This window comes from Dermacentor andersoni, chromosome 9 (genome assembly GCF_023375885.2).
Source record: "Dermacentor andersoni chromosome 9, qqDerAnde1_hic_scaffold, whole genome shotgun sequence".
Classification (NCBI taxonomy): Eukaryota; Metazoa; Arthropoda; class Arachnida; order Ixodida; family Ixodidae; genus Dermacentor; species Dermacentor andersoni.
Genome location: NC_092822.1, coordinates 49,731,053 through 49,755,000, shown reverse-complemented (window position 1 = coordinate 49,755,000; position 23,948 = coordinate 49,731,053). Strand labels below are relative to the sequence as shown.

Sequence of the window (23,948 nt, the reverse complement as noted above, 5' to 3'; positions counted from 1 at the left end):
TAATGTCTCTGCCACTGCCACGTATGCGGCTGCGGTAACATCATGATGTTAAAGTGGAAGCGTTCTAATGAAACACTTTGTTGACTCCGCGTCATTTTCTAGCTTGCGCGGTCGTGAGCTACTGTCATTGCACACTGTACCACGGACAGTAAAACAGAACGCGTTGGAGGGGCTCCTCACGACCGCAGTCGTCGCACATGGCTAGGTGCATAGCCTTTACGTAATGTATGTTTTCTCTCCCCATTCCCCTCCCCGCGTGTAGGGTAGCAAACTGGACTCAGTCTGGTTAACCTCCCTGTCTTTCCTTCTTGCTCTCTCTCTCTCTCTCTCTCTCTCTCAAAATTGTGTACTGGAGTGACCGACAACGCCCACCTCGGAGTTTCTCTTGCAGTCATTGGGCTGTCCATCGTTGAAAGGCAGCAGATACTTTCCCGAAGGCATGCGGTGCCCCACCCTCAGGAGGCCGCGGTCGCTGGTCAAGTTGCGCAGGTGAATGGCCTGCTTGGCTCGGCTGCCGTACACGTTGGAGGCGTCGATGAACGCTGTGAGCTGGTTGGTCTGCTCTCGCGGTGCCAGCGCTCCGTAGAACACCGAAGTGCGCCCCGAACCGCATGCCGTGCTCGATCGAACGAACTCGATGCATCGGTGGCCACGGACACGCCGGTCGTCCTCCGGTACCTGTGGAATGAATGTGTCGCAGTTACGAGGAGAATGAACGGAAGTTCTTGGAGTGATATCTGTCGCAATTGTGGCCACCATTGAGTCTATAGCGCAAGCTTCCTTCTAGCAGGCTATACTTTGACTTTTAGAGGACAGCTTCGAGCCCAAGATGTGGAACGGACTCGGAGGACGTCTCTTCAGTAACAATGCAAGCTTAGTAGACCTGCTAATGTCACCATTTTTTTTAGCAGAACAATATGTAAGTTAAGGTTTCGCAGAAATCCGCAGGCAGCAGAAAATCTGGCTGTCCGTTTAGAAAGAAATAAGCTGGGCACAACAATATTTCCGCGAGTGGTTTCCAAATAACACGTGATATATTTAATATCAATGATAATACATATTAATATCTTCGTACATTAATTATATAGAACAGAAAACTCTGTGAAAATCAAAGTCATAAAGAAATTCGCAACTTCCCATTTGACTTTGATCAAAATGGCCTCGTGAAATTTATTAACGTGCCGAAAGCGAAGAAGGACACCTCTGAATTCTAATGCATTCATACACGACAGCTCAAGTGTCGTACATATTAAACAAAGAGTACTTACATAAATTTAAGACTTATTTTTTTGTCGAGTTAATTGAAAGTCCTGCAGGACCTCTAAACTTTTGAAGAAATACGGAGCTACCTGGAGCGCCTTAAGAGTCTTTATTATTAGCTTTTCTAGATCAAGTTTTGGTTTCGTTTCCCAGGAGGTCACTGCACGACGGCATCGTGACGCAAAAGGTGGTAACGCAAGAGCAGGGCATCGCGATGTTCCGAGACTCCCTACGATTTCGCTCGCTCGTCTGCTACGCTAGTACATTGAGCCCTACAACGGGTATCAGCACAGGAGGCGACTGTGCAAGCGATAACGAGTGTAAGAACGTCGCAATTTCGTTCTCTCACGCGACCACTTTACGCGTGCCATGATGTCACGACAGACCCGCCTCGTGGAAAGCAAAAGAAAAACTGGCTGTAGAAAAGCTATAATATTAAATTATTTAGGACGCTCTGAGGCTTTGCAGTATATCTTTCATGGGGTTTTGAAGTCCCGGAGCTTAACGCAAAAGCATGAGCCATTGGCGGGTGGTGTGTACAAAGCGCAGGGACGTAATCAACGCGAGCTTATGACTCGCGCATGCTGGGAATTCATTGTTCCAAGGGGAACAATTGCAAGCCCCATGTCCCAATCCCGAAAGGAGTACCACGGTTTACTCAGTCTTTTCAGACTGGGATAAAGACACGCTGCTTCCCTTGGTGTAGCGCGCGTGCGGTCCCCGGGCATCTAAAGGCATCACATACCTGTTGTTGCGCTGTTTCGTGCGGTTAGGAGCCGCTTGTCATCGCTTGTGAAGGCAGATGACCAGCGAAGCTGTTTAGCAACGCAGAGGTGACGCAGAATTTTGAAAAAACTTGGGAATTGATTTACCGAGATTTTTAGATACATTCACGTGGACGACGGGACCGCCGCCGCGAGGAGCCAAAAGAAACTAGAGACGCGTGACGTTTCGATGGGACCACCAACACGGGAGAGCGAAAGAAAAGGAGAGCAGATACGCAAGCGCTTGGAACGCCGACAAAGAGAGGGCGGTGCGAACGTAGACATGGCCGACGGGGCTCGAAGTGTAGTATCTGTTCTAATCAGGCTAATATTTGATACGAGTTCTATTTGGACCCAAGATTTTTGCAAGGTGGCGGAATGCTTGAAGCATGCTTCAGCTCCGCTGCCGGACGGCCCCTTATTGCGCTATGTCCGGGATCGGCCCACGGTTTTTGCACATGCAGAACAATAATGCGCAGAACCCTAGCCATAAACAGCTCGCTGTAAAAGGAAAAAAAGATAGCCGGAAATATTGTTACGTGGAAGTCCAACAGGTAGCAAAACTGTGGCATTAGGTGGATATATATCCCACAGTATGAATATGCTGGGAGATAAGTCAGTAATCCTTTGCACAAAAGAGAAAAATAAGATACCCGCCTCTATCGGAAAACAAGGCATGACGTTGTCGCAGGAGTCGGCGCAGTCGACGGTGTCGATGAATCTCTCGTGGCTGATGGCCGGCATGGAGAAGTCCATGTCGTGGTCGAGAAACTGCCCCCACTGCATCAACATGTGGGAGTGTTCAGAGTCTCCTTCCACAACCTCTGTGGATACCAGGCCGGTCGACACGGCTCGAGCCAGCGGGAGGCGGTGGCCATTTACTGGTTTTTCAGCGGTCCATCCTGCGGTAATGATAAGATGACACATGCCCAACGCACTCTTCATTATTGTTACTCGGTCGGTAAATTTGCTTCTAATAAGAAGCAGAAGAACAGGAAAGGAAAACGAATGAGAAGACGGCGATGGATGCCAAAAAGAAAACGAAGAAAGAAACGAGAGTCACGGCTTACATAACGAAAAACGATGCCTTCTGTAACCAATGCGCATTAAAGCGGCGATTACAAGTGTTGGCCATAATGCAACTTAAATTGCTCACCGTATGCCGACGTCACAATAAACCCCGCCTTCTATTAATGACCAAAATCAGCGGCATCGTAGCGAATGTGTTTTGAGCTCGAGCATAGAAACGGGGGATCCCCACTGTAATATTGGAGGGGGAGGGTGTGTGGGAGCGGAGTGGGGGGTGATTCTGAAATCTTGGGTGAACAATCTACAGATGAATAAAGACAGGTTGAAGCGCATAGGGCACGTATATGGAACTCATTCTGAACTCGTGAACGGCAACTTGCCGACACTCTTCAAGTATAATTGTATACAGTGTTTTGGCAGGGCTGGCTAACGCATGCGGCCGATAACACAAGAATAAGAAGCATTCAGGAGCACCTATCCAACCCGATTACGAGGCAAGGAGTGATGAAATAGAATATTACGGCTGTAATGTTAAATGAGTGGGAGATGGCGAATTGAATCAATGAGCAAAACGCGAGTAGACGAAGTTCTAGATTAGATTAGAGAGGAAAAGTGAAGTTGGGCAAGTGATATAATGAACAGATAGTCTAACCAGTAATCTATCGGAATAGCAAAATGTGGTACAATAAAGAAAGGAAATACACTCCAGAGTGGCTGGATGTTAGGTGGTGTGACGAGATCGGGAAATTCGCAGGCATGTAATGTAGCTGATTGACTATTAAAGATTAGTGGAAGAGAAATTTGTCTAACATGGACAGAAATAGGCTCATGACGACAGTGAATGTAACCAGTTGAGTGCGCGAGAAAAGAAACGTGTATGTCTTGCTTTTGTATAACAACCTTCCTCATTATCATTATCACCGTCATCACGATTAGGATAATAAGGTCACTGATCCAAGTTTACCTTCCAGCTATATTGAATGACGTTTATCCAGCAAGCGCCAAAGGATGCTAACTTATGCCTGTAAATTTTGATCCCTTCTCTATAATTCGACGCGGCCATTGCATTTCGATTTAGTTAGCAGTCTTTATTTTACTTTATTAGAGCACCGGTTACGCGCCCCACGTCTCACGTGATGTCACCGAAACTCTCTAATAATCTCAAACCAAATGTCATCGACACGCGTTGTTTCTAGCCCAAATTGGCTAACTTTGTTAACTTTACACAATATTTCAATATTTCTTTCTTTGCATTTGCGCTGCGTGACCCTTCGCTTGCTTAGAATTAAGGGCCCCTAAACAAGCTCGGACATTTTTTTTTCACATTCCATATAAACACGCGCATCGTGTTCATTCTGCTGTGGCGATCATATTTGGTGAATGCGGCAGAGTTACGCGACGTGAGGCTGTCACAAATTAAAAAAAGAAAAAAAGAAAGCAATCCAATCCTCATCTCCTGGCCTTTCCAGTGCCTCTCTGCGAGTCGTGATGCCGACAGGCTAAACGCTGTCGAGTGGTCGACCTAAAAAAAAAAAAAAATGAACCTCCGACTTCCGGTTCGTCTTATTGGACGCCTCCACGCAGTTGATGTAGGCGCACGTCTGTTCTGCTGTGTTGCTTATTTGTCCGCCCACGTGTGGCTTGCTTCGGTTTGTGATTCGCAGTGCCACAATAGTCGTCTTTCACGTACACATTTACAAAAGTAAGAGAAATACGGAAACAAAAGAAAAAGAAAGGAACACACAATGTAAGTCCTTTTCCGCACCGACGCGCGATGCTCGAGCTTTCGCTTTTCTCGCACGCGTCGGTGATGTACACCCGACCAACGGCATTCACATGCCTCTGCGAAACACGGCAGTACGGTATCGTGTTGAAGGTCTTGGCAAAACGCCGGTGGGCAGCGGGGCCTGTTTTGTTCGCTTGCTTGCACTTTCTCTTCTTTACTTGTGTGGTCAGTTGTCGGGCCTCTAACAGCGTATTGTAAACAAAAGGGGGCAGCGATCCCGTATCATTCACAACGCAGGGTCCATCGCAGCACAGCTTCGCAGGAGTGCGGGAAAGGGCCCGCCATGGCAGTGACTGCCAGCAGGCACCCGAAAAAAAAAAAAAAACGCAGAGTCGTGGTAACCACATGCGGACGGTGTTTTGAAACAAGAAAAAAGAAAAAAAGAAAACGCGAACCAGGCGTTGGTAATGACGTAGTGTCCACGTGATACTTAGATCATTTTAGAGGAGTACACTGCGACAAGAAGAGGCCAAGGGAAAGCCGCGAAAGAGAGAGAGAAACGAAGGGCGGCCGCATTCTTGATCATCAAACGCCTGTCTCTCTATTTTTATGGAATAGTTTTCATAAATTGCTGCGGCTGCACGTTCTTTGTAGACTCTTACAAAACCGCCACTATATTGACACGTGTACTTATCTTTATCGGGCGACCACGCTTCGCCGCTTAACAACTGTAATCGCACAGCGACGGACGCGCCTGCATGTATCCGACGTTTCTGGAAAGTTATCGATGATTCTACCCGGCTGTCTGTTGTAGCCGAACCTTATGTTATCTGATTTCATCGCCTGACGCGAATGGCGTAGAACATTGTGGAATACGCGCGGGTCCCAGCGATTAGTCTGGAACATTCGACGACTGCTGTATAAAAGCCGACGCGCTTGACCCGCTGAGCAGATTTCCGACGATCGCCGACTGTGTTCGCCGCTTTCGTTGTGCTATAAGTGTAGCCTGTTTTGTGGGCACAGGTTCGCCCAATAAAATCTAGTTTTGCATTTCACAGTATTGTTACTGTGTATTCAACGTCACGACCACGTGACATCTGGTGGAGGTGCTTGTGCGTTCATGTACCGAACGCCCCCGCAAAGCCGCGATCCAAGCCCGAAGCCCGAGGACAAAACCAACGTCGCCCAAGACCAGCGAGCTAGCCGCCGGCTGCAAGGACTGCCCCCAGAGCACGGACTCCTACCTGAGACGTGCAGGAAGATTGCCACCAAGTCCTCCCCAATGGCAGTCCCAGCATCCCCCGTCGTGCTGCAGCAGCCCAGGGAGCCCCCCACGTTCCGCGGTTCAACATTCGAGGACCCGGAAACCTGGCTCGAGACGTACGAGAGGGTCGCTGCATTTAACAGCTGGAACAGCGACGACAAACTGCGACATGTCTTCTTCGCATTGGAAGACGCTGCCAGGACGTGGTTCGAGAACAGAGACGGTTCTCCGACGGTATCGCATGGAAGACCATGCGATACCGTCGGAGAACCCTCGTAGTCACCACGCCTCGAGTGTGCTCGAAGATCAGGTGAGCATCCCGCCTCGCTCCAGCATTGTTATTTCGGTCGGCACCGAAACACCCGCTGACTTAGAAGGTGTCATCGAAGGCGACCAACGTCTACTGCTAGACCGTGAAATTTGCGTCGCAAGAGGGATCGCTCGACTGCACGGAGGAAACACGAAAGTGTTGCTGACAAACTTCAGCCAGGAGTACAAGCACATCAACAAGGGCACGACGATCGCATACATCGAGGAAATTCTGGAAAACAGCAATGCGTTTGTCCTCTCGGATTCCGCCGCATCTACCCCGACGACCATGGTTGCCGAACCAGACTACGACATTAATCCAAGTCTCCCCGTGATTCAGCAACAGCAGCTCAGAAGTCTGCTCCGGCGATACAAAGGCTGCTTTTCGACGTCATCGAGGATTCGACAAACACCAGTCGCCAAGCATCGCATAATCACCGAGGACTACGCTCGACCACTTCGCCAGAGCCCTTACCGAGTTTCGCCGCGAGAACGTGAAGCTATAAGAGAACAAGTCGACGAAATGCTGCGCGACGACATCATCCAGCCGTCGAAAAGCCCGTGGGCATCTCCTGTTGTGCTGGTGAAGAAAAAGGACGGAACCCTTCGTTTCTGCGTCGATTATCGTCGTCTGAACAAGATCACGAAGAAGGACGTATACCCTCTCCCACGGATAGACGACGCATTGGATCGGCTCTGCAACGCTAAATACTTCTCCTCGATGGACCTCAAGTCTGGCTATTGGCAAATAGAAGTCGACGAAAGAGATCGTGAAAAGACCGCCTTCATCACCCCAGACGGCCTCTACGAGTTCAAGGTTATGCCATTTGGACTGTGCTCGGCGCCTGCAACGTTCCAGCGCGTGATGGACACGGTTTTAGCAGGATTGAAGTGGCAGACCTGTCTCGTTTACTTGGATGACGTCGTTGTATTCGCCGAAAATTTTGACGATCACCTTAGGCGGCTTGCCACAGTACTAGAGGCCATCAAGTCATCAGGGCTCACTCTGAAGCCAGAAAAGTGCCGCTTCGCTTACGATGAGCTTCTATTCCTAGGCCACGTCATCAGCAAATCCGGAGTACGCCCCGACCCGCAGAAAACAGCTGCCATCGCAAAGTTCCCGCAGCCCACCGACAAGAAGGCAGTGCGTAGATTTCTTGGCATGTGTGCCTACTACAGGCGATTTGTCAAGAACTTTTCACGCATCGCTGAGCCGCTGACACAGCTAACTAAATGTGACGTCGAGTTCAAGTGGGAAACGCCACAGGGCGACGCATTTCAAGAACTCAAACGACGCATGCAGTCGCCGCCCGTACTTGCGCACTTCGACGAGCACGCCGATACCGAAATACACACTGACGCCAGTAGCCTAGGCCTCGGTGCCGTCCTAGTCCAGAGAAAAGATGGACATGAACACGTGATAGCTTACGCTAGCCGATCATTGTCAAAAGCAGAAGGCAGTTATTCTACAACCGAAAAGGAATGCCTCGCCATCGTTTGGGCCACAGCGAAATTTCGCCCTTACCTATATGGCAGGCCATTCAAGGTGGTCAGCGATCATCACGCGTTGTGTTGGCTAGCTAACCTAAAAGACCCCTCAGGACGGCTGGCACGGTGGAGCCTCAGGCTACAAGAATACGACATCACTGTAACCTACAAGTCCGGACGAAAACACTCAGATGCCGATTGCCTATCCCGCGCCCCCATTGACCCGCCGCCGCAAGATGATGAGGATGACGACGCCTTTCTTGGAATAATAAGCGCGGAAGACTTCGCCGAACAGCAACGAGGAGACGGAGCAACGGAGCAACAGCAACGGAGCTAAAAGCCCTAATCGAGTATTTGGAAGGGCACACCGACGTTGTCCCAAGGGCATTTAAGCGTGGATTATCTTCGTTCACGCTTCAAAACAACCTACTCGTGAAGAAGAACTTCTCACCAGTCCGCGCCAACTACCTTCTTGTTGTTCCGTCGGCGCTACGTCCAGAAGTACTGCACGCCCTACATGACGATCCGACCGCTGGGCACCTCGGTTTCTCCCGGACGCTATCGAGGATACAAGAAAGGTATTACTGGCCGCGCCTAACCACCGATGTCGCCCGTTACGTCAAGACATGCCGCGACTGTCAGCGACGCAAGACACCACCGACAAGACCAGCGGGATTACTACAGCCGATCCAGCCTCCTTACCGACCTTTTCAGCAGATCGGGATGGACTTGTTGGGACCGTTTCCGACATCAGCTTCCGGAAATAGGTGGATTGTCGTGGCGACGGACTATCTCACCCGCTTCGCTGAAACTAAAGCTCTACCGAAAGGCAGCGCAGCCGAAGTGGCTAAATTTTTCGTCGAGAACATCCTGTTGCGACATGGTGCTCCAGAAGTCCTCATCACCGACAGAGGAACGGCCTTTACAGCGGAGCTCACTCAAGCCATTCTGAACTACAGTCAGACAAGGCACAGGAGGACAACGGCCTACCATCCGCAGACGAATGGTCTTACGGAGCGGCTGAATAAGACCCTCGCCGACATGCTAGCGATGTACGTCGACGTCGAACACAAGACGTGGGATGCCGTCCTGCCGTACGTAACATTCGCTTACAACACGGCGGTGCAAGAAACAACACAGATCACGCCGTTCAAGCTGGTCTACGGCAGGAACCCGACGACGACGCTTGACGCCATGCTGCCGCACGTAACTGACGAAGAGAATGTTGACGTCGCTAGCTATCTCCAGCGCGCCGAAGAAGCCCGACAGCTCGCCCGCCTGCGAATCAAGAGCCAGCAGAGGACCGACAGCCGACACTACAACCTCCGACGACGCTTCGTCGAGTACCAGCCTGGCGACCGTGTTTGGGTCTGGACCCCGATACGCTGACGAGGACTCAGTGAGAAGCTACTCCGACGCTATTTCGGACCCTACAAGGTCATCCGACGTATTGGCGCTCTGGACTATGAGGTCGTGCCAGACGGCATTTCGCATTCACAGCGGCGCCGCGCACGATCTGAAGTGGTCCACGTGGTGCGCCTTAAACCCTTTTACGGACGCTGACGAAATTCGTCATTTTTGTTCTTTTCTTTGCTACGAGTGCTTTTGTTTATTAACTTCGTTTGTTTGCAGCATCGGGTCGATGCTTTTTAAGAGGGGGGTATTGACACGTGTACTTATCTTTATCGGGCGACCACGTTTCGCCGCTTAACAACTGTAATCGCACAGCGACGGACGCGCCTGCATGTATCCGACGTTTCTGGAAAGTTATCGATGATTCTACCCGGCTGTCTGTTGTCGCCGAACCTTATGTTATCTGATTTCATCGCCTGACGCGAATGGCGTAGAACATTGTGGAATACGCGCGGGTCCCAGCGATTAGCACAATGCGTTGGCGGGCTAGTTGGTGCGAATCCATGAATACTTTGTTTAGCGCAAAACGACAGAGACAAGAAAGACGACAGGACAAGGCGCTACTCTCAACTGACATCATTTTATTGCGTCACTCCTTTATAGACCGCTCAAACCAGAGGAACATGCGCAGTGAGCACCATGCAGTGGAGCCACCAACATCCGAACCCAAGAGCGCACTCATGCGACAGAATCCAAAAAACCAAATTCAGCGCTGTACAAGGTTAAGGAAGGCACACTAATGCACTGTGACCCCAATGACTGAATGAAAAAAGCTTCCGATAACTCTCGGGCGGTGGTGTCACGGCTCTTTTTCAAAATCGTGGTATCACGAAACATGGGTTTGCACTTGCATGTTTTACAATGCTGAGCCAAATGGGAACCTGTGCCTGTTGGTATGGATCGCTCATGTTCTCTAAGGCGCTCGTTAACACAGCGGCCTGACTGCCCTACATACACTTTGCCACATGACAAGGGAATCTTATAAACCACACCGACTCTGCAATCTACAAACTTCACGTGGTTCTTTTCACAATCAGGTTTTTTACTTGTTTTAGAAATACGGCTGCACAACATTGACAGTTTCCGAGGAGCGGAAAACACTACCGGAATTTGATATCTAGTGGCGACATTCTTTAGATTGTGAGCCACTCTGTGGCAATACGGCACAACTTCAGGCCTCTTCTTTTGTATGATGCGGTTACTTTTGTGCCGCTTCCCTTTCAGTTTCTGAAGCAATACCTCCGAGACTGACGTCACCACCACACTTGGGTAACCAGCAGCCTGCAGCCTATTTAACTGAGCAATGAAACTCATTTTCGCAGAGTGATGACAAGATTTCATTAAGGAAGATTCTAAACACATCAAAGCAATGGCGCGTTTCACAGTCTTTGAGTGCGCAGACGCGTAAGGTAAAAGTTCCTTACGTGCACGTGGCGAATACATCCAACAGGCGTGGCCTGTTTGTAAGGAAAGCTGCAAATCTAAAAACTGGAGTTTTCCGTCCCTAGATAGCTCATGTGTGAAAGTTAATCCTTTGCCATTGTCATTGAACAGAGTTAAAATATCAGCTACCGTCACGGAGCAGTCATTGTTAGTCTGTTTCATCACAACAAGAAAATCGTCAACATATCTAAAAATTTGAACTGAGTCATTGTTTAAGGCGCTCTTAAGAGCGCGGTCGACAAACGATAAAAAGATATTACAAAGAGCAGGCGCCACACATGAACCAATACACACACCATTTTTCTGGATAAAAAGGTTGTTTTCGAACCGGATAAAAGTTGCACTTAAATAAAATTCAAGAAGGGACATGAAACTTTCCGAAGACAACCCGGTCACATTGCGAAAATCTACCTCGCCACTTTCTTCGATGCACGTCATCACACTGCGAAATAGCTCAATAGCTCAAATAGCTCATGTATTCCCAGCGATTAGTCTGGAACATTCGACGACTGCTGTATAAAAGCCGACGCGCTTGACCCGCTGAGCAGATTTCCGACGATCGCCGACTGTGTTCGCCGCTTTCGTTGTGCTATAAGTGTAGCCTGTTTTGTGGGCACAGGTTCGCCCAATAAAATCTAGTTTTGCATTTCACAGTATTGTTACTGTGTATTCAACGTCACGACCACGTGACAATATAACAAATTAACAAATATAACAGCATAACAATATCATTGAGTGGATACTTTTTCTGTCAAGTATATCGGTAAACTGGCGGGTATGTCTCGTATTGCTGGCCAGATGCGTTTTCACAAATTCTTATTTTTTGGCAGACTTAAGTTCCATCCATGATTCATATCCTCTGTTCCTAGTTGGCCTATATGAAAGTACTCTAAAAGGACACAAAGAAGCTGTCTACGAATCACGCACTATTCCTCTCTTGCTACGCTATTAAACATTAGTTTCCTGTATATTGATCTTGAACCGAGCTCTTCGAGTTTGCCGATTCAAGTCCTCCACTATAAGTTGTATATGATCTCCAGCATTGCTGAACGCAGATGATATCTAGGCGCGCTGCGCAAGTTCTTGTGCCAAGTTACAGTCCTTTATTTTTTTTGTGTGTTTGCGTGTATGTGTGTTAGGCATTCTACCTGCTAAAGGAGCCACTCCATCTCGTCTTTGAATTCTCCCACAAAAAATAAGAACATGAAACTATATAGCCCCGAGTCAACGACTTCGCTAAGCGGCTTCATTACCGTGCATGCCTTCACATCAGCCGGTAACCCCGGCGATTCATGCGAACCAACGCATGTTTACACAAGCGGTACTCACGACTGAACTTCACTTGAACGCCATTAGGCACTGTTGTCACTTTGCACCTTTGCAAGCTGTCAAATGCATCCTAACGTTATCTTAATTTCTGAGACATCCAACTTGGTGCTGAAAGGATCGTTGAAGGTACAAGAAGCCATGATGTTACAAATAGCCTTGATCTTACGTAGACATTCTGGTACCAAGGTAATCATCACTGTTTAGTGCAGTGAAGTTCCACATTTCATAAAGGCACCTCATGCCGAGCTCCTTGAACTATTCTTTACGAATTGACCAGCTCACCAATGGGTGTGTTGAATCCGTTCTCATACTCCGCCGGAAGGAGTCTCTCGAAAGGTGTGAGCGAGGCTCCCAACATGGGATGACGCAGGTTGTTGCAGGTGCCATCGTAAGTTCGGAAACGGCTGTGAAAGCAAGTGTCGGAGCAGTCCGGCACCTGACGGTGTTGCAGGCAGCCCGACTTTTCAGCCAGGAGGTCCAGGTATCCGGGAGACAGCAGGCTGTTAACCGATGTATCTGCACCGTAGGAACAGGCGAACACGTCAGCTGTTTATTTGCTTAATGATACTGCAACCACCCCTGCACGGGTTTCTATTTAGTAAGGTGGGGATGCCAAATAGCAGAAGGTACAACATAATTGCACGCAGGAACAGTAAGAAACGGGTTACAAAATATGCATTAGACGGTCACATCAATATGAAACCCGTATTACGTAGTCAAGACGACTTATTGTCACGTTGTAGTGGAGGTCTTCCCAAGGCCGTGATTCAAAGGGTCCGAGGCGTCGCTTGAGACATCCTAGCGATCCGGGCAGGCACGTACGCAGGATTTTTTTTCGGGGGGGGCCCAACCCAAGGTAACTTCTATGCAAATGAGGGGGGGGGGGGTACTTTACTAGTACAAATGTGAATAACGTCCACCATTCGCCATAAAAACTCGTAAACCCACAAAAGAGAAATGAAATAAGGTGTATATTACAGGTACGCCCTGTGCTATACACCTCTCCTTTACTTGGCAAACAAGGAACTACGTCAAATGGACTTGCGCAGGAAAGAAGCGCCGGAAGAACACTGCCAAGGAGAAGTAAAGAAGCCAAAGTGTAAAATAAAGATTACTTTAGTAGAATACAACTTAAAAAAAAAGCAGTTGGCAACCAAAGCACACAAACCGCGCGCGGTTGTGTTACTTCGCCAGCCAATCACAGAAGCAAACAAAATCGTCGTCATGCGGCCTTTTCAAAATGTAGTCGTACTTGACACCTCCGGAGGGTCTGCTGTTCTTGAAGAGTCTTTTCATCAGCGAAAGCAATGAGGTGTGCTACAGACATGGACAAAGTGTATGGAGTCTGAGCATTTCACTCTTCAAAAGTCTGCGGTGCCGTTCATTTCACTGCTGAACCCGTTTTACTCATGAAACTTCACTGCCAACTAAAGCGAAACTTGACAATAAATAGTGGCAGCAAAGCAAGCATGTTATTTCAGTTCAATAAAGAATTAGGCTTTGGCTATTCCACTGTAATAGGCGAGGCAAAATGTATAAAATTACGTGCTAATAATATCATTTTTGTGGTTACCGCCTTATTTGGGTAACAGAAAAAGTTTGAAGTAAGAATTATTTGCAGCCTCCCGGAGGAACAGTGGCTGGCGGTTATGAGGGCGTGTGCGCGTCTTCACTAGACACTTAATTTGTATCCGACAATAGTAGCGTTTTTTTTTAATTAGCTATGGAAGAACTATAGAGAAATATATATTTGAGGGACCGTCACAGTTCTTTTGGATCTCTCGCTTATGCTCTACGATGTGAAGTGCCGCAAACGACTCGTATTGTTATTTGGGAAGTTACGTAACGATGCGTGGCTGCCAGTCCAGTACAACCTCGTAGGGTGCAGGACGCTGCGATTCTAGACGTACTACCCCCACTGCGGAAGCTTAGCAAGACACTTATATAAGCACAGCATAGAAGTGGCTACGTCAGGCGGTTCGACTGATAACTGTAGAAGCGTCATTCAAAGCACACAGAATTGTTCTCCACTTCCGGTGGCGCTTTTCTACTTCCTCTTTAAATAAAAAGATGTTGATGTATAAATATTTTCATAAACAACGGTTAAATTTGTTAACTTTCGCTTTTTCTTCCTGTTTGGTTGTTGCGCTTCGGTTGCCGAAAATGGACTCCTTAGTAGATCGCTTAATTTCTCAACGCCTTGCGACTCTCGTTTACAGTTGGCAATCTTGCACGAAAAGTGTGCTACAATTAGGCAAAAACCAGACGAGGTAACGGATGACATTCATGTTGCTTATGGATTTAACGGTTATTGCAGGGTTTCGTGATGAACGCCGTTTCGAATTATTTTATTTTTCACCTTATCTAACCCATATCGCGGTTATATGGTTCCGAGAACCTGTCAGCGTCGCGGCGAGCCGTTACTCGAGGAAATAATGAAGCAAAAGAAAAAAAATTAAATGCAATTGGCGTTTTCTCTGGCCGCAACTCATTCCACGTGCATACAGACCAGCAAACCACGAACCGAATCCCTTTCTTGGTCCCTGGATCAGTCTAAACGACGAAGGCTGCACTAACGAAGCAACAGCGAAGCGCGTGACCGTCAAAAAGATGGTGACAACTGAATGCATCTCGAGTTAATCGCATGGGCACCGAATCGATGACGAAACTGGCCTTCACACCCCAAAAGATGCCGATAACTACCGCCATCCAAAAGGAGTGAAAAAGGCAACAAAATGTTGACCGCGGAATAGCTGTTAAGTTTCAACAGTGATTTGACGGCGCTATAGAATGTGTGTGAGAAGTGGTGGCGTGGGCGGGAAGGGGGGGGGGGGTGGGTATGCGTCTTAATTTCGGGGGGGGGGGGGGCGGGCCCCCCCGGGCCCCCCCTTGGGTACGTGCCTGGATCCGGGAATATCGGCTCTTCCCCCAAGCTCCCTTCATCTTTCAACTACCCAAAAAGCATATTCCGCTCTCTCTCTCTCTCTCTCTATTCAGATGTTCATTGCGTTCCTCACGTGTTAGTGTCACCTGACTACGGCTCACTCGTTCTGTGTTTTCGTTTTTGCGCCATTCTGCAGTAACCCAACTAGAATTGGGTCATATTACGGCAGAACCTAAAGTCCACTCTACACCACTAATAAAATTCAGTGGGAAGTTCAGATTGTGTCTGTCACCTTATGTGTTTTCATGGCAAAAGCCCGCCGATGTGTGCATTACGTGAGAAGGGGTTTCGGTAAGCCAGAAAACAAGCGAAGACCTAAGACGGGCGGCGTTGCCACCTAAAAGTTCGTGCACCCGCTCGCCATGACGTCATAGATTTCGGCCAAGTTTGCTCGTGAATAGTAAATATTTTTTTTGGGGGGGTGGAAGAAGGCAAAGATGAAACTGGATTGTATTTTAATAAAGTCAGAAACTGATCTCGAAAGTTTAGAAAACTCTAGCTGAATGAAAACGGCTGAAAACCAAAAACGATGACACTGCGATAACCGATGACGTCGTAGCGACGTATGGTACGTGCGTTTCGGCAGGAAATTTAGAACATAGAACCTCGAAATTATTTTTCTACTCTCGCATACAACTGCTTACGGCGAAAGTAGGGAAATTAGGTTACTGAAAGAATGCTTTGATAGTGGAATGTGATTTAGTGCTTGTATTTAGTTGTCCCTAGTGTGTTCGCCTTTGCGTGTAAAAGGCAGCCTGCGAAACTGCCTATCCCGCCAATCAGCAGTCGTTTGCCTCCTCACCGGAAATGTTGAAACGCATGCCAGCGGCCACCTGCTCCTGGATGATGTTGAGCGCCCTCTCGAAGACTTCGGCGGCCCTGGCCGAGCGCTGGGCCTCCGAATCCGGGTACCGGAATATCCGCAGCAAGTGGGCGTGCCTGTGGCGCCCTCCGACGGTGCTTCTCTTGTTGTTGAGCAGGTCTTCGAGAGTGCTGTTGACGGCCCTGTCGACCGACTGCTCGGCCTCGTGCAGTGCGGAAAGCACGTACCGGTCGCCAGGATGCGTGCCGGCGTCTTCCTCGGCGAAATCTGCAAGAAGACGTGAAGCATAGGTTGACGGTGAATTCGTCGCACGCAGCGATCCTCACGTAAATGAAGAGAGCCCTGTGCAGTTTGCTTATGAAGAAATTGCGGTCACTATAGTGCGACCGGACTGGCTTCAGTTGTACGCCAGGAGCTTGACAGGACAGATACTTGATCGATTGTCTTGGAACAGCAAATGGCATATGTGCATTCTTACTTTTCTCTATTTTCCCAGGAACTATTCATGCATGTGCTTGCTCTTTTACCCTCATTACGCAATTATTCTTGTTCTTGTTCTTTTTCTTAGCTTAAGGATTGGGTACCGAGTATTTTCTGTGGCCAACTTACGTATTATACGGCTCTTAAAAATGAATAAGAAAGACCTAAAATAATCGTTACATAAATGCGGGAGGCATTGCCATGGGAAAAAGGTTAAGGTTACTGTTATTAGGGCAATAGCAAGAACGTGCACGAAATGGCGGAGAAATATTATAAGGACTAGCTGTTAAGCATGCACTCAATACAGCTTGTAAGAAAATAACTAGTTCGTACATTATTCCTCCTCCTCCATCGTTTCTCTAGAAGAGTGAACTGCTGGGCTAGTTGGTTATCCAACATAATAAACGAGTTTTGAGCGAAGACAACGCACACAAGAAAGGGAACAACACGAGCGCTTCTGTTGTCTCCTTTCTTGTGTGTGTGGTCTTGGCGCAAAACTCGTTTATTATGTCCATCAGTCTTATTAAACCTTGAAAGAAGGGATCGAAAAAAAAAAAAGAAAATATCAACGAGGTCTAGCAACGCTGCCTAAAATTTGGTCGGCGTTCTGCGTCCACACCATATTTGTGACACTCTGGTTTCACCGGAAGTTCTTCAACATGCACTCAATGCTCTGTAGACCATAGTTAGCAGCAACTTCAAACAGTAACAGGTAGTATGCACAATGTGTCGCCATAATCGTAGGATGTTGCAGAGGCTAGGGCTGTAGGGTGTTCGTCACGAGCTATGATGGCAACTTTCACCGTACGACTCATGAAGGCTAGGCGTGCAAGTTAAAACTAACAAGAACTGAAATTTGCAATTCCTTCAGGCGTTGAGGGTATAAATAAACAAAAATGAAAGTGAAAACGCAAGAAAGATGACCACAGGACAGAAAAACATACAAGAGTGCTTGTCATTTCGTTTGTTCTTTATTCGCGTTTCTTGCGCTATTAAGGCAATCGGCTTAAGCTAAAGCTGTGGAAAGCTGTCGCAGCTAAGACTCCTAAATATCGCTCCCAAAATTTTACGCAATTTTACTAAGGCAGTGTACAATGTTCCTGCTAGCATCTTCTTCAAAAATACGAAACAGTATATACCAGGGCACACAGGTGTACGTTTATCTAGGTCAATTACTCACGAAGGGACCCTGATTGCACGCGCTGTTAGGTCCTCGCTTCTGCTCACAATCACCATTAGCTGAATGCTACTAGAGGAGGGGACAGATGAAGGAAAACCGCACAGATGAAGGAAAACCGCCTGTCCTGTCTACTTCGTCTGCATACGCGTGTTCCTTTGCGTCCCTCTTCCCGCAGTTACGCTTCACCAACTAGACCAATGCTCCTCGAGAACACCCGTGCACTTAGATTGAGGTGCACGTTAAAGAACCCCAGGTGGTCGAAATTTCCGGAGTCCTCCACTACGGCGTGCCTCATAATAAGACAGTGGTTTTGGCACGTAAAAACCTATAATTTTTTTTTAAAGTATGCTCCATCGATTGTGAGTTCCAAGGCTCGTTGGCCGCACATTTTTGTTCTGGTGTCCCTGTGTGCAATTTGCCGCGTGGTTCCCTTAGTACGAGCACGTACCCCGTACGAGTATGTAGAAGGGCGCCGCAGCTCGTCCCATCTCGTTTTCGGCGACGCACTCGTATCGGCCTTCGTCCCGCGGTTCCAGTCGCACCACGCGAAGACCGTCCGGTCCCGCGCTGAATCGCCCGCCCAGAGGCAGCGGGGCGCCGTCTTTGCGCCACGAAAGGGTCGGCGCCGGATGACCCTCCGCCATGCAGAGCACCTCGACGCTGGACCCCGGGTCGGCCTCGGTGTTGACCGGTGCGCTTACGAAATGCGGGGACGCTGTGTGCGAGTGAGGGACCAGTGTAAGAAAAAAAAAATATAGAAAGAAAACTTGGCAGATGTGTTCTTGAGTATAATGTTGTGGCAAATCCACCTACATTCACATATAAAGGGGCTCTTAATTATCTTTCAGTAGATGAGCAATGTCTGGATATGAGGTAGCATTTTGTCATTTTTCGCTTGAGTGATATCACTCAATATGAGATGATGGACGCCTGTAACACTAAGTAATACGTTTGCGCTGCGGTTGTCTTGCGCGTTCGTTTGCCATGATTCGATACAAGCGCTAGGGGACAGACACACGAGGCGCAGGCGGCACAACAGGGCGCGCCAGCGTGCGATCAGCACCGTGTTGTGTCGCCTACGTCTCGTGTCCTTGTTCTCTGGCACTAGGTATCGAATAATGCATTTTATCAGTGATTACAAACTTGAGATTTGTCCTATCAAGTATGGCAAAGCATTCATTGTGCTTCAAACTAGCGGCTCCAAAAGTTCTCAGGTGTAGACCTCTATTTTTCTTGGCTTGCCTTCTGACTTGCCGAAACGTGTGGTAAAACCGTTATACTCCAACAAAAATACGCGCTGCAGTGGAATCACACATAAGAAAGGGGTGCGGAAGGTATATCACATTGACATTGTTTTTATACCATAAGCAATATTTGTTTATAATTGCTGAAATCCTCTCCTTGGGGATTTCAGCAAATGTGTTAAGTACGTGCAATGATAAATGAAAGTTTCACAAAGCAAGAGACAAGTTGCGATAAGCATATGACATAAGACATGTAGAGCAATCATAAAGAAGTAGATACAAGTAATCTTAGTCTGAACGTCATCACTCCTACTGTTGGTTTATTCATTCGCCGCAACATTCGAATAGCTTTACCTTAAAGGCAATAGTAAGCCCTGAACCGCATCGGTGCCAATATTTCACTCTAAAAAAAGTTTCGCTCTTTGGGTTGTATTTGGTCCCCAAACAATAATCGTCATCTGTCTTGCTGGCATTTCCTTTCTTTACCGGTGCGAGCCCGGTACTTCTTAGTCACGAACGGTATGCGCGTTATCAGCTTGACGCAGCATTCTCGACAGGAAAGTAGCAGGCGCCGAGTTCTCAAGAGAGGAAATGCAAGCAAGGCAGATGACGGTTATTGTTTGGGGAGAACATAAGCACCAAAGACTGTAAACTCATTTTAGAGAGTTCGCGTGGTTGGAGACTGTGTACACTGTAAAGCAAATGGAGGCTGTAACGTCATGTATGAACATCTTGCACATTTTGTGAAGCCATTCGCGTTGCTTAGTGAGCAAGCACTGCGTCCTGCTCTTCCTGTATTCGCGGAACACTGTAAACCGATTTACACCGTGAAGGGTCCTTAAGGATACAAATCGGCATATAACTCGAACCTTACACCTGAGAAGGTGTAAGAGTGCTAATTACACACAGATGACCCTTCAGGGTGTAATTCGTTCTACAGTGTATTTCGGTGCCATTTGAAGCAAAGCTTGGCATTTCGGAAACCACTTTCCCTGTTACGCACTCACTTTTTGAGTGGACGGAGAGATCCGCGTGAGCTTCGGAGTATCCAACGACGTTCTCGGCATGGCATGTATACACTCCTTGGGCCTGCCTGGCCACACTCTGAAGCCGAAGCACCTTGCCGCTATGCAACACTTTCACGCTTTCCCCATCTGGCGTTATCCGTTGACCTGAGAGATCAAAAACGCACCGTATGCACCATACATTGACCTTACGCTTTGGCCTTCTCTGGAAGGAAACATCCATCTTGATACATAGATAGCTATTTTTGCATAAGCAACCCTGCTGTTGATAACACAGTGCCCAGTTTATCGTGTTATTAAGTGCTTCTAGGATGTTTTGGTTACGTTAGGTTAGGTCGTAAGCTTAAGCGTATAGTTTACGCTTAAAGAAAGAAATTGAATTCCGTGCCCGTGTGGAGGGGAGGGGGTTGAGAGGGTCTTGCCTGGGTCCTATACGGCACTTCAGCCCGACGCTCTAGCCACTAGGCCACAATTGCACGTAGACTTCTGTCGTCCTAGTGCCAACTATAGCTTTTGAGATGATCGCCGCGTGGTGTCGCATCGCGTAGCACGGGTGCGCGACAACACAAGCACGCACGCCAGTTTTCTTTAAGCCAAAGACGCAGGAATGAAATGAGCAAGTTTATAGCACTTGATAAATAGCTTCACGAAAGTTTCGCTTCACATAGATTCCGAGATGTGCATTGGACCTGCATAATTTCGTGGTGAGCTACCATACAGCTGGAAATTTTAATAATTCATAAAGGACCACGCTGCTAAGAAATATACTTCTGTATAGGAGCAGGTTATTGACAACCTACCAAAACTTCCTAACCAGCAAGTGATAGCCGGATCTGGGGTCGGCGCAGCTTTAAGGGAGTTTCTCATCCTATGCTCTCGCAGTTATAATAACAAAATTGGCAGTTTTGCCTGCAGGGCGATGCACTGACTGCGACAGCAAGGTATAGCGTTTTCCTTGAACTTCTCGGAGGGTGTTTTGATTACACGCGGGCAGGACTAACGCGGACGCGATATACGCGGGTGCGCCATAATTTCTGGTACACTTAAAAACGCGTAGCAGGCCGTGTAGGCCTGTAATGACGTCACACCGGTGCCCCTACACTGCCCCTAAAGAGACACGCCACTAAAATTACATCACACTCAGGTTTGAGCACCGATATTGTTTTGCAATTTTAATATTTAATAGGCTGAGAAGGTTCAAGGTAAAATGCATGTGCTGTGAATGTTACTTTTCCTGCCTATTTGTCTGCTTCCATTCTCAAAATTCTGGGGACTAATTTAGTAAGAAGCGTAAGACCTCGTATGAGCGACTTGTGTGATTGTGTAGCAATATAACCCGCATATCTGGTATAGGCAATCATATAACATCTATATACATAAATATATGGGCAGCCCCACTGGTTACGCGAACGGCGAGAATTGCTTGGAAAAAGTTCGTATAATTGTTACGGCAATAAAGAGTATTCAAGCCATGCGAAAATACTCGCTGAAATATCCTGCGCGTTATGCTGCTTCGCCACGTACAGAGCGTTATTCAAGAATGGTAGATGCTTTACGTGTTTCACAAAGCAAGTGTAATTTGTAACAGCAGTGCCTGCTCGAAACATTCAGGTATACCCATGTGTGTTCGTTGCGTCTTCCCGTATACATTATGCTGCTCGCGCGACATTTCAACCTCAAACAGCTGTGTGGCGCACATCCCATGCCACTGCATACATAAACTCTAATCTCCACTCTCTCTCTAACTGCCCCACTCTCTCTTTAACAAGTGAGTGTGCCGTGGTTGGTCTCCGTAGCCTGGGTTTGATCTTCGTATGAGCAGGGCTGCTGACGAAGCTATGTAATATATTTATTACCACTACAACTGGTAGCGACTGGTACTATCGTGGTTTTACTTTAGAATGCAGAGAGAGAGGTGCATAGGTACTTTGTCTTGATCAGAGAACCAACATTGATAGAAAAAATTGATACGGCATGAAGTATATCACCACGCCGAGACCATACCATCCTTGTACCACGAGAGTTCCGGGAGTGGGGAACCCGCGCCACTGCAGATGAACTCCACGTTCACTCCTTCCAGGACATCTTGCTCACGTGGCTTTTCCAAGAAGTATGGAACCTCTGCGAAGAGAGCAAGTCGCTCTAAACTTGTCAATTTTTTTTCTTCACGCACGCATAGCGCCGTTGAATATCCTCGATACGTAAGAGAAAACAAAACATAGTTCTTATGTACGGAAAACTGCGCAACGACATATTTGCCAAATTATACTCGTGCTCCCTGCAAAGAAATCTAAGCGTTATTTACTGCCCAAGCTATTATAAACAGCTACCATAACGAACTGCGTCAACACGGGAAAGGAGCCGAAATTGCTTGTCGAAGTACTGAAAGCTTTTTCGGAATTAATGCGCGGCACCGTGGCTTGCGCATGCATTGATGACCTATATAGTCATCTGAAGAACATGAAAAACTGGGTTCGAGTGGTAATAATGTTTAGTGTTAGTGTGCTGTCGACTTGCATTTATGTCCTTTTGTTTTCTTCTTTCAGTAGAATAGAACAGAATGCACGTGAAATTGAGTACTGGGTGACGAACGCTTCAACAAGGATCGGGCATTGAAGGACTGCTTTCCACTCACGCTGCACGTCCAGCCTAATGGTAGCGCTGTCCTCGCCGAGTGGCGAGGTAGCCTTGCAGTGGTACGTGCCGGCGTCGCTGGGGTCAGTGGCCGAGATGAGCAGCATGCCGGCTGAGAGTGAGACGTGGTAGCGGGCGTGTTGCAGCAGGGGCACGCCGTCGCGCTTCCAGGTCACCAGAGGCGTGGGCCTGCCCGTGGCAGGACAGCGCAATGTCACGCTGCGGCCAGCCATGACTGCAACGTCCGAGGGCGTGCCCGCTATCCGCGGCTTGTCGTAATCTGTAAGACATGAGCGGGGAAATGAATGATATCCTTTTTTTCTATGTTCTTCGTAATAAATTTTTTTTTTAAATCCGAAGTTTATATACTCTCTGTGACTTTAAGCAAACATTTCTTTTTCTGTGCCAGACTTTGTAACGAACGATAAATATATTGCTTGTAACTTCAACAATCGAGGAACAATTGACGTCTGTGGAGCCAAATTTTGGACAAGGCTTGTCTGCCTAGTCGATACGTTCACTCCAGAAACATATCGTGCTCCACACATACTGATCATATCAAGTCTCCATCTTTATATCTAGCTCAACCTTGTTTTTCTTCTTTTTTTTTTGTGAATGCTGTCCCAATTTCTTTTTTCTTGGTTCAAATTGTGCCTTTCAGGCTTACATTACTAATCTTTCTCAATAACTAAATTTTGACTTGGTAATATTGTTTCATTTTTTTTTTCAGCTTTGCTGCTGTTATAAGCTGCAAACATGGGTCGAGCCTGTTTATTCATGCGTCCGATTGTCACACTTTAGCAGAAGCTTGTGGTAGCATTAAAGAATTCGCGATTCAGTTAACTGCGTCACAGTAACGATGAGAACTGTGGTCGGATGATGTCAGCACAACGACGACGACGACTGTGGCTTGATGACAATGGCACGACTATGATGGCAGCGGCGGCGGCGCGATATACTGCGTCACGTTTGTCTTCTTGGGACAGCGATGTCTCGCCGCAGCAAGGTGGTGTGTTGGTTCGCTGTTGCAAGAAAACGTTTTTTTTTTTTTTTTTTTTGCGTAACAGTACGGCGGGGATTTTCACTTTATGTAACTGAGTGAAGTGGGGACTATTCTATTGCATGCATTTTTTAAATGCAGAATATGTATTTACCGCAAATATTTACTACAGGCTACGTTAGCTTATGTAAAAAAAAGAAAGAAACGAAGTCCTCTATACGCCTCATTTACCTTGTCTATCCACGTAGTTTTCAATATTTCCTACGACGTGCAGCTGCACCTTTCTCGAGGTCACTGCTCCAGCCGCATTTTCTGCTCTGCACTGGTAGGTGCCTTCATGACCTTCCTGTGCCGAGCGGATGACCAGCGTGCCGTCTTCAAGCATATCGAATCCACTCCTGCCTCCGGAGTACACGTCCAAGCTAGAATGGAAGCACAAGCCAATGGCTTTGCTCTTGTTGGAAGTCACAGCGTGTAATTCCTAGAGTGATCGAGCGGGTTGCTAGCAAAGACGCGTCATTTCCAATACCATAAGAAATGACATTGTGACAACTAGAATTAGGTGATCTGCCTATGCAGAGGTGTACGACCGC

The 23,948-nt window shown here is 47.6% G+C and overlaps 1 protein-coding gene and 1 pseudogene across 1 annotated transcript in view; one reads left to right on the top strand and one right to left on the bottom strand.

Annotated features, from left to right (window-relative positions):
- Pxn (Peroxidasin) overlaps positions 1-23,948 on the bottom strand; it is a 51,298-nt gene that overhangs the window by 22,638 nt on the left and 4,712 nt on the right. The window contains exons 3-11 of the mRNA XM_050175858.3: positions 23,587-23,777; positions 22,357-22,635; positions 21,726-21,842; positions 19,704-19,868; positions 17,901-18,167; positions 15,772-16,059; positions 12,308-12,541; positions 2,682-2,926; positions 373-678 (exon numbers count right to left, since the gene is read on the bottom strand). Of these exons, the coding sequence (XP_050031815.2) occupies positions 373-678; positions 2,682-2,926; positions 12,308-12,541; positions 15,772-16,059; positions 17,901-18,167; positions 19,704-19,868; positions 21,726-21,842; positions 22,357-22,635; positions 23,587-23,777 (2,092 nt within the window). The remainder of the gene's footprint in view (positions 1-372; positions 679-2,681; positions 2,927-12,307; positions 12,542-15,771; positions 16,060-17,900; positions 18,168-19,703; positions 19,869-21,725; positions 21,843-22,356; positions 22,636-23,586; positions 23,778-23,948) is intronic.
- On the top strand, positions 2,308-2,476 carry LOC126528676 (U2 spliceosomal RNA; annotated as a pseudogene).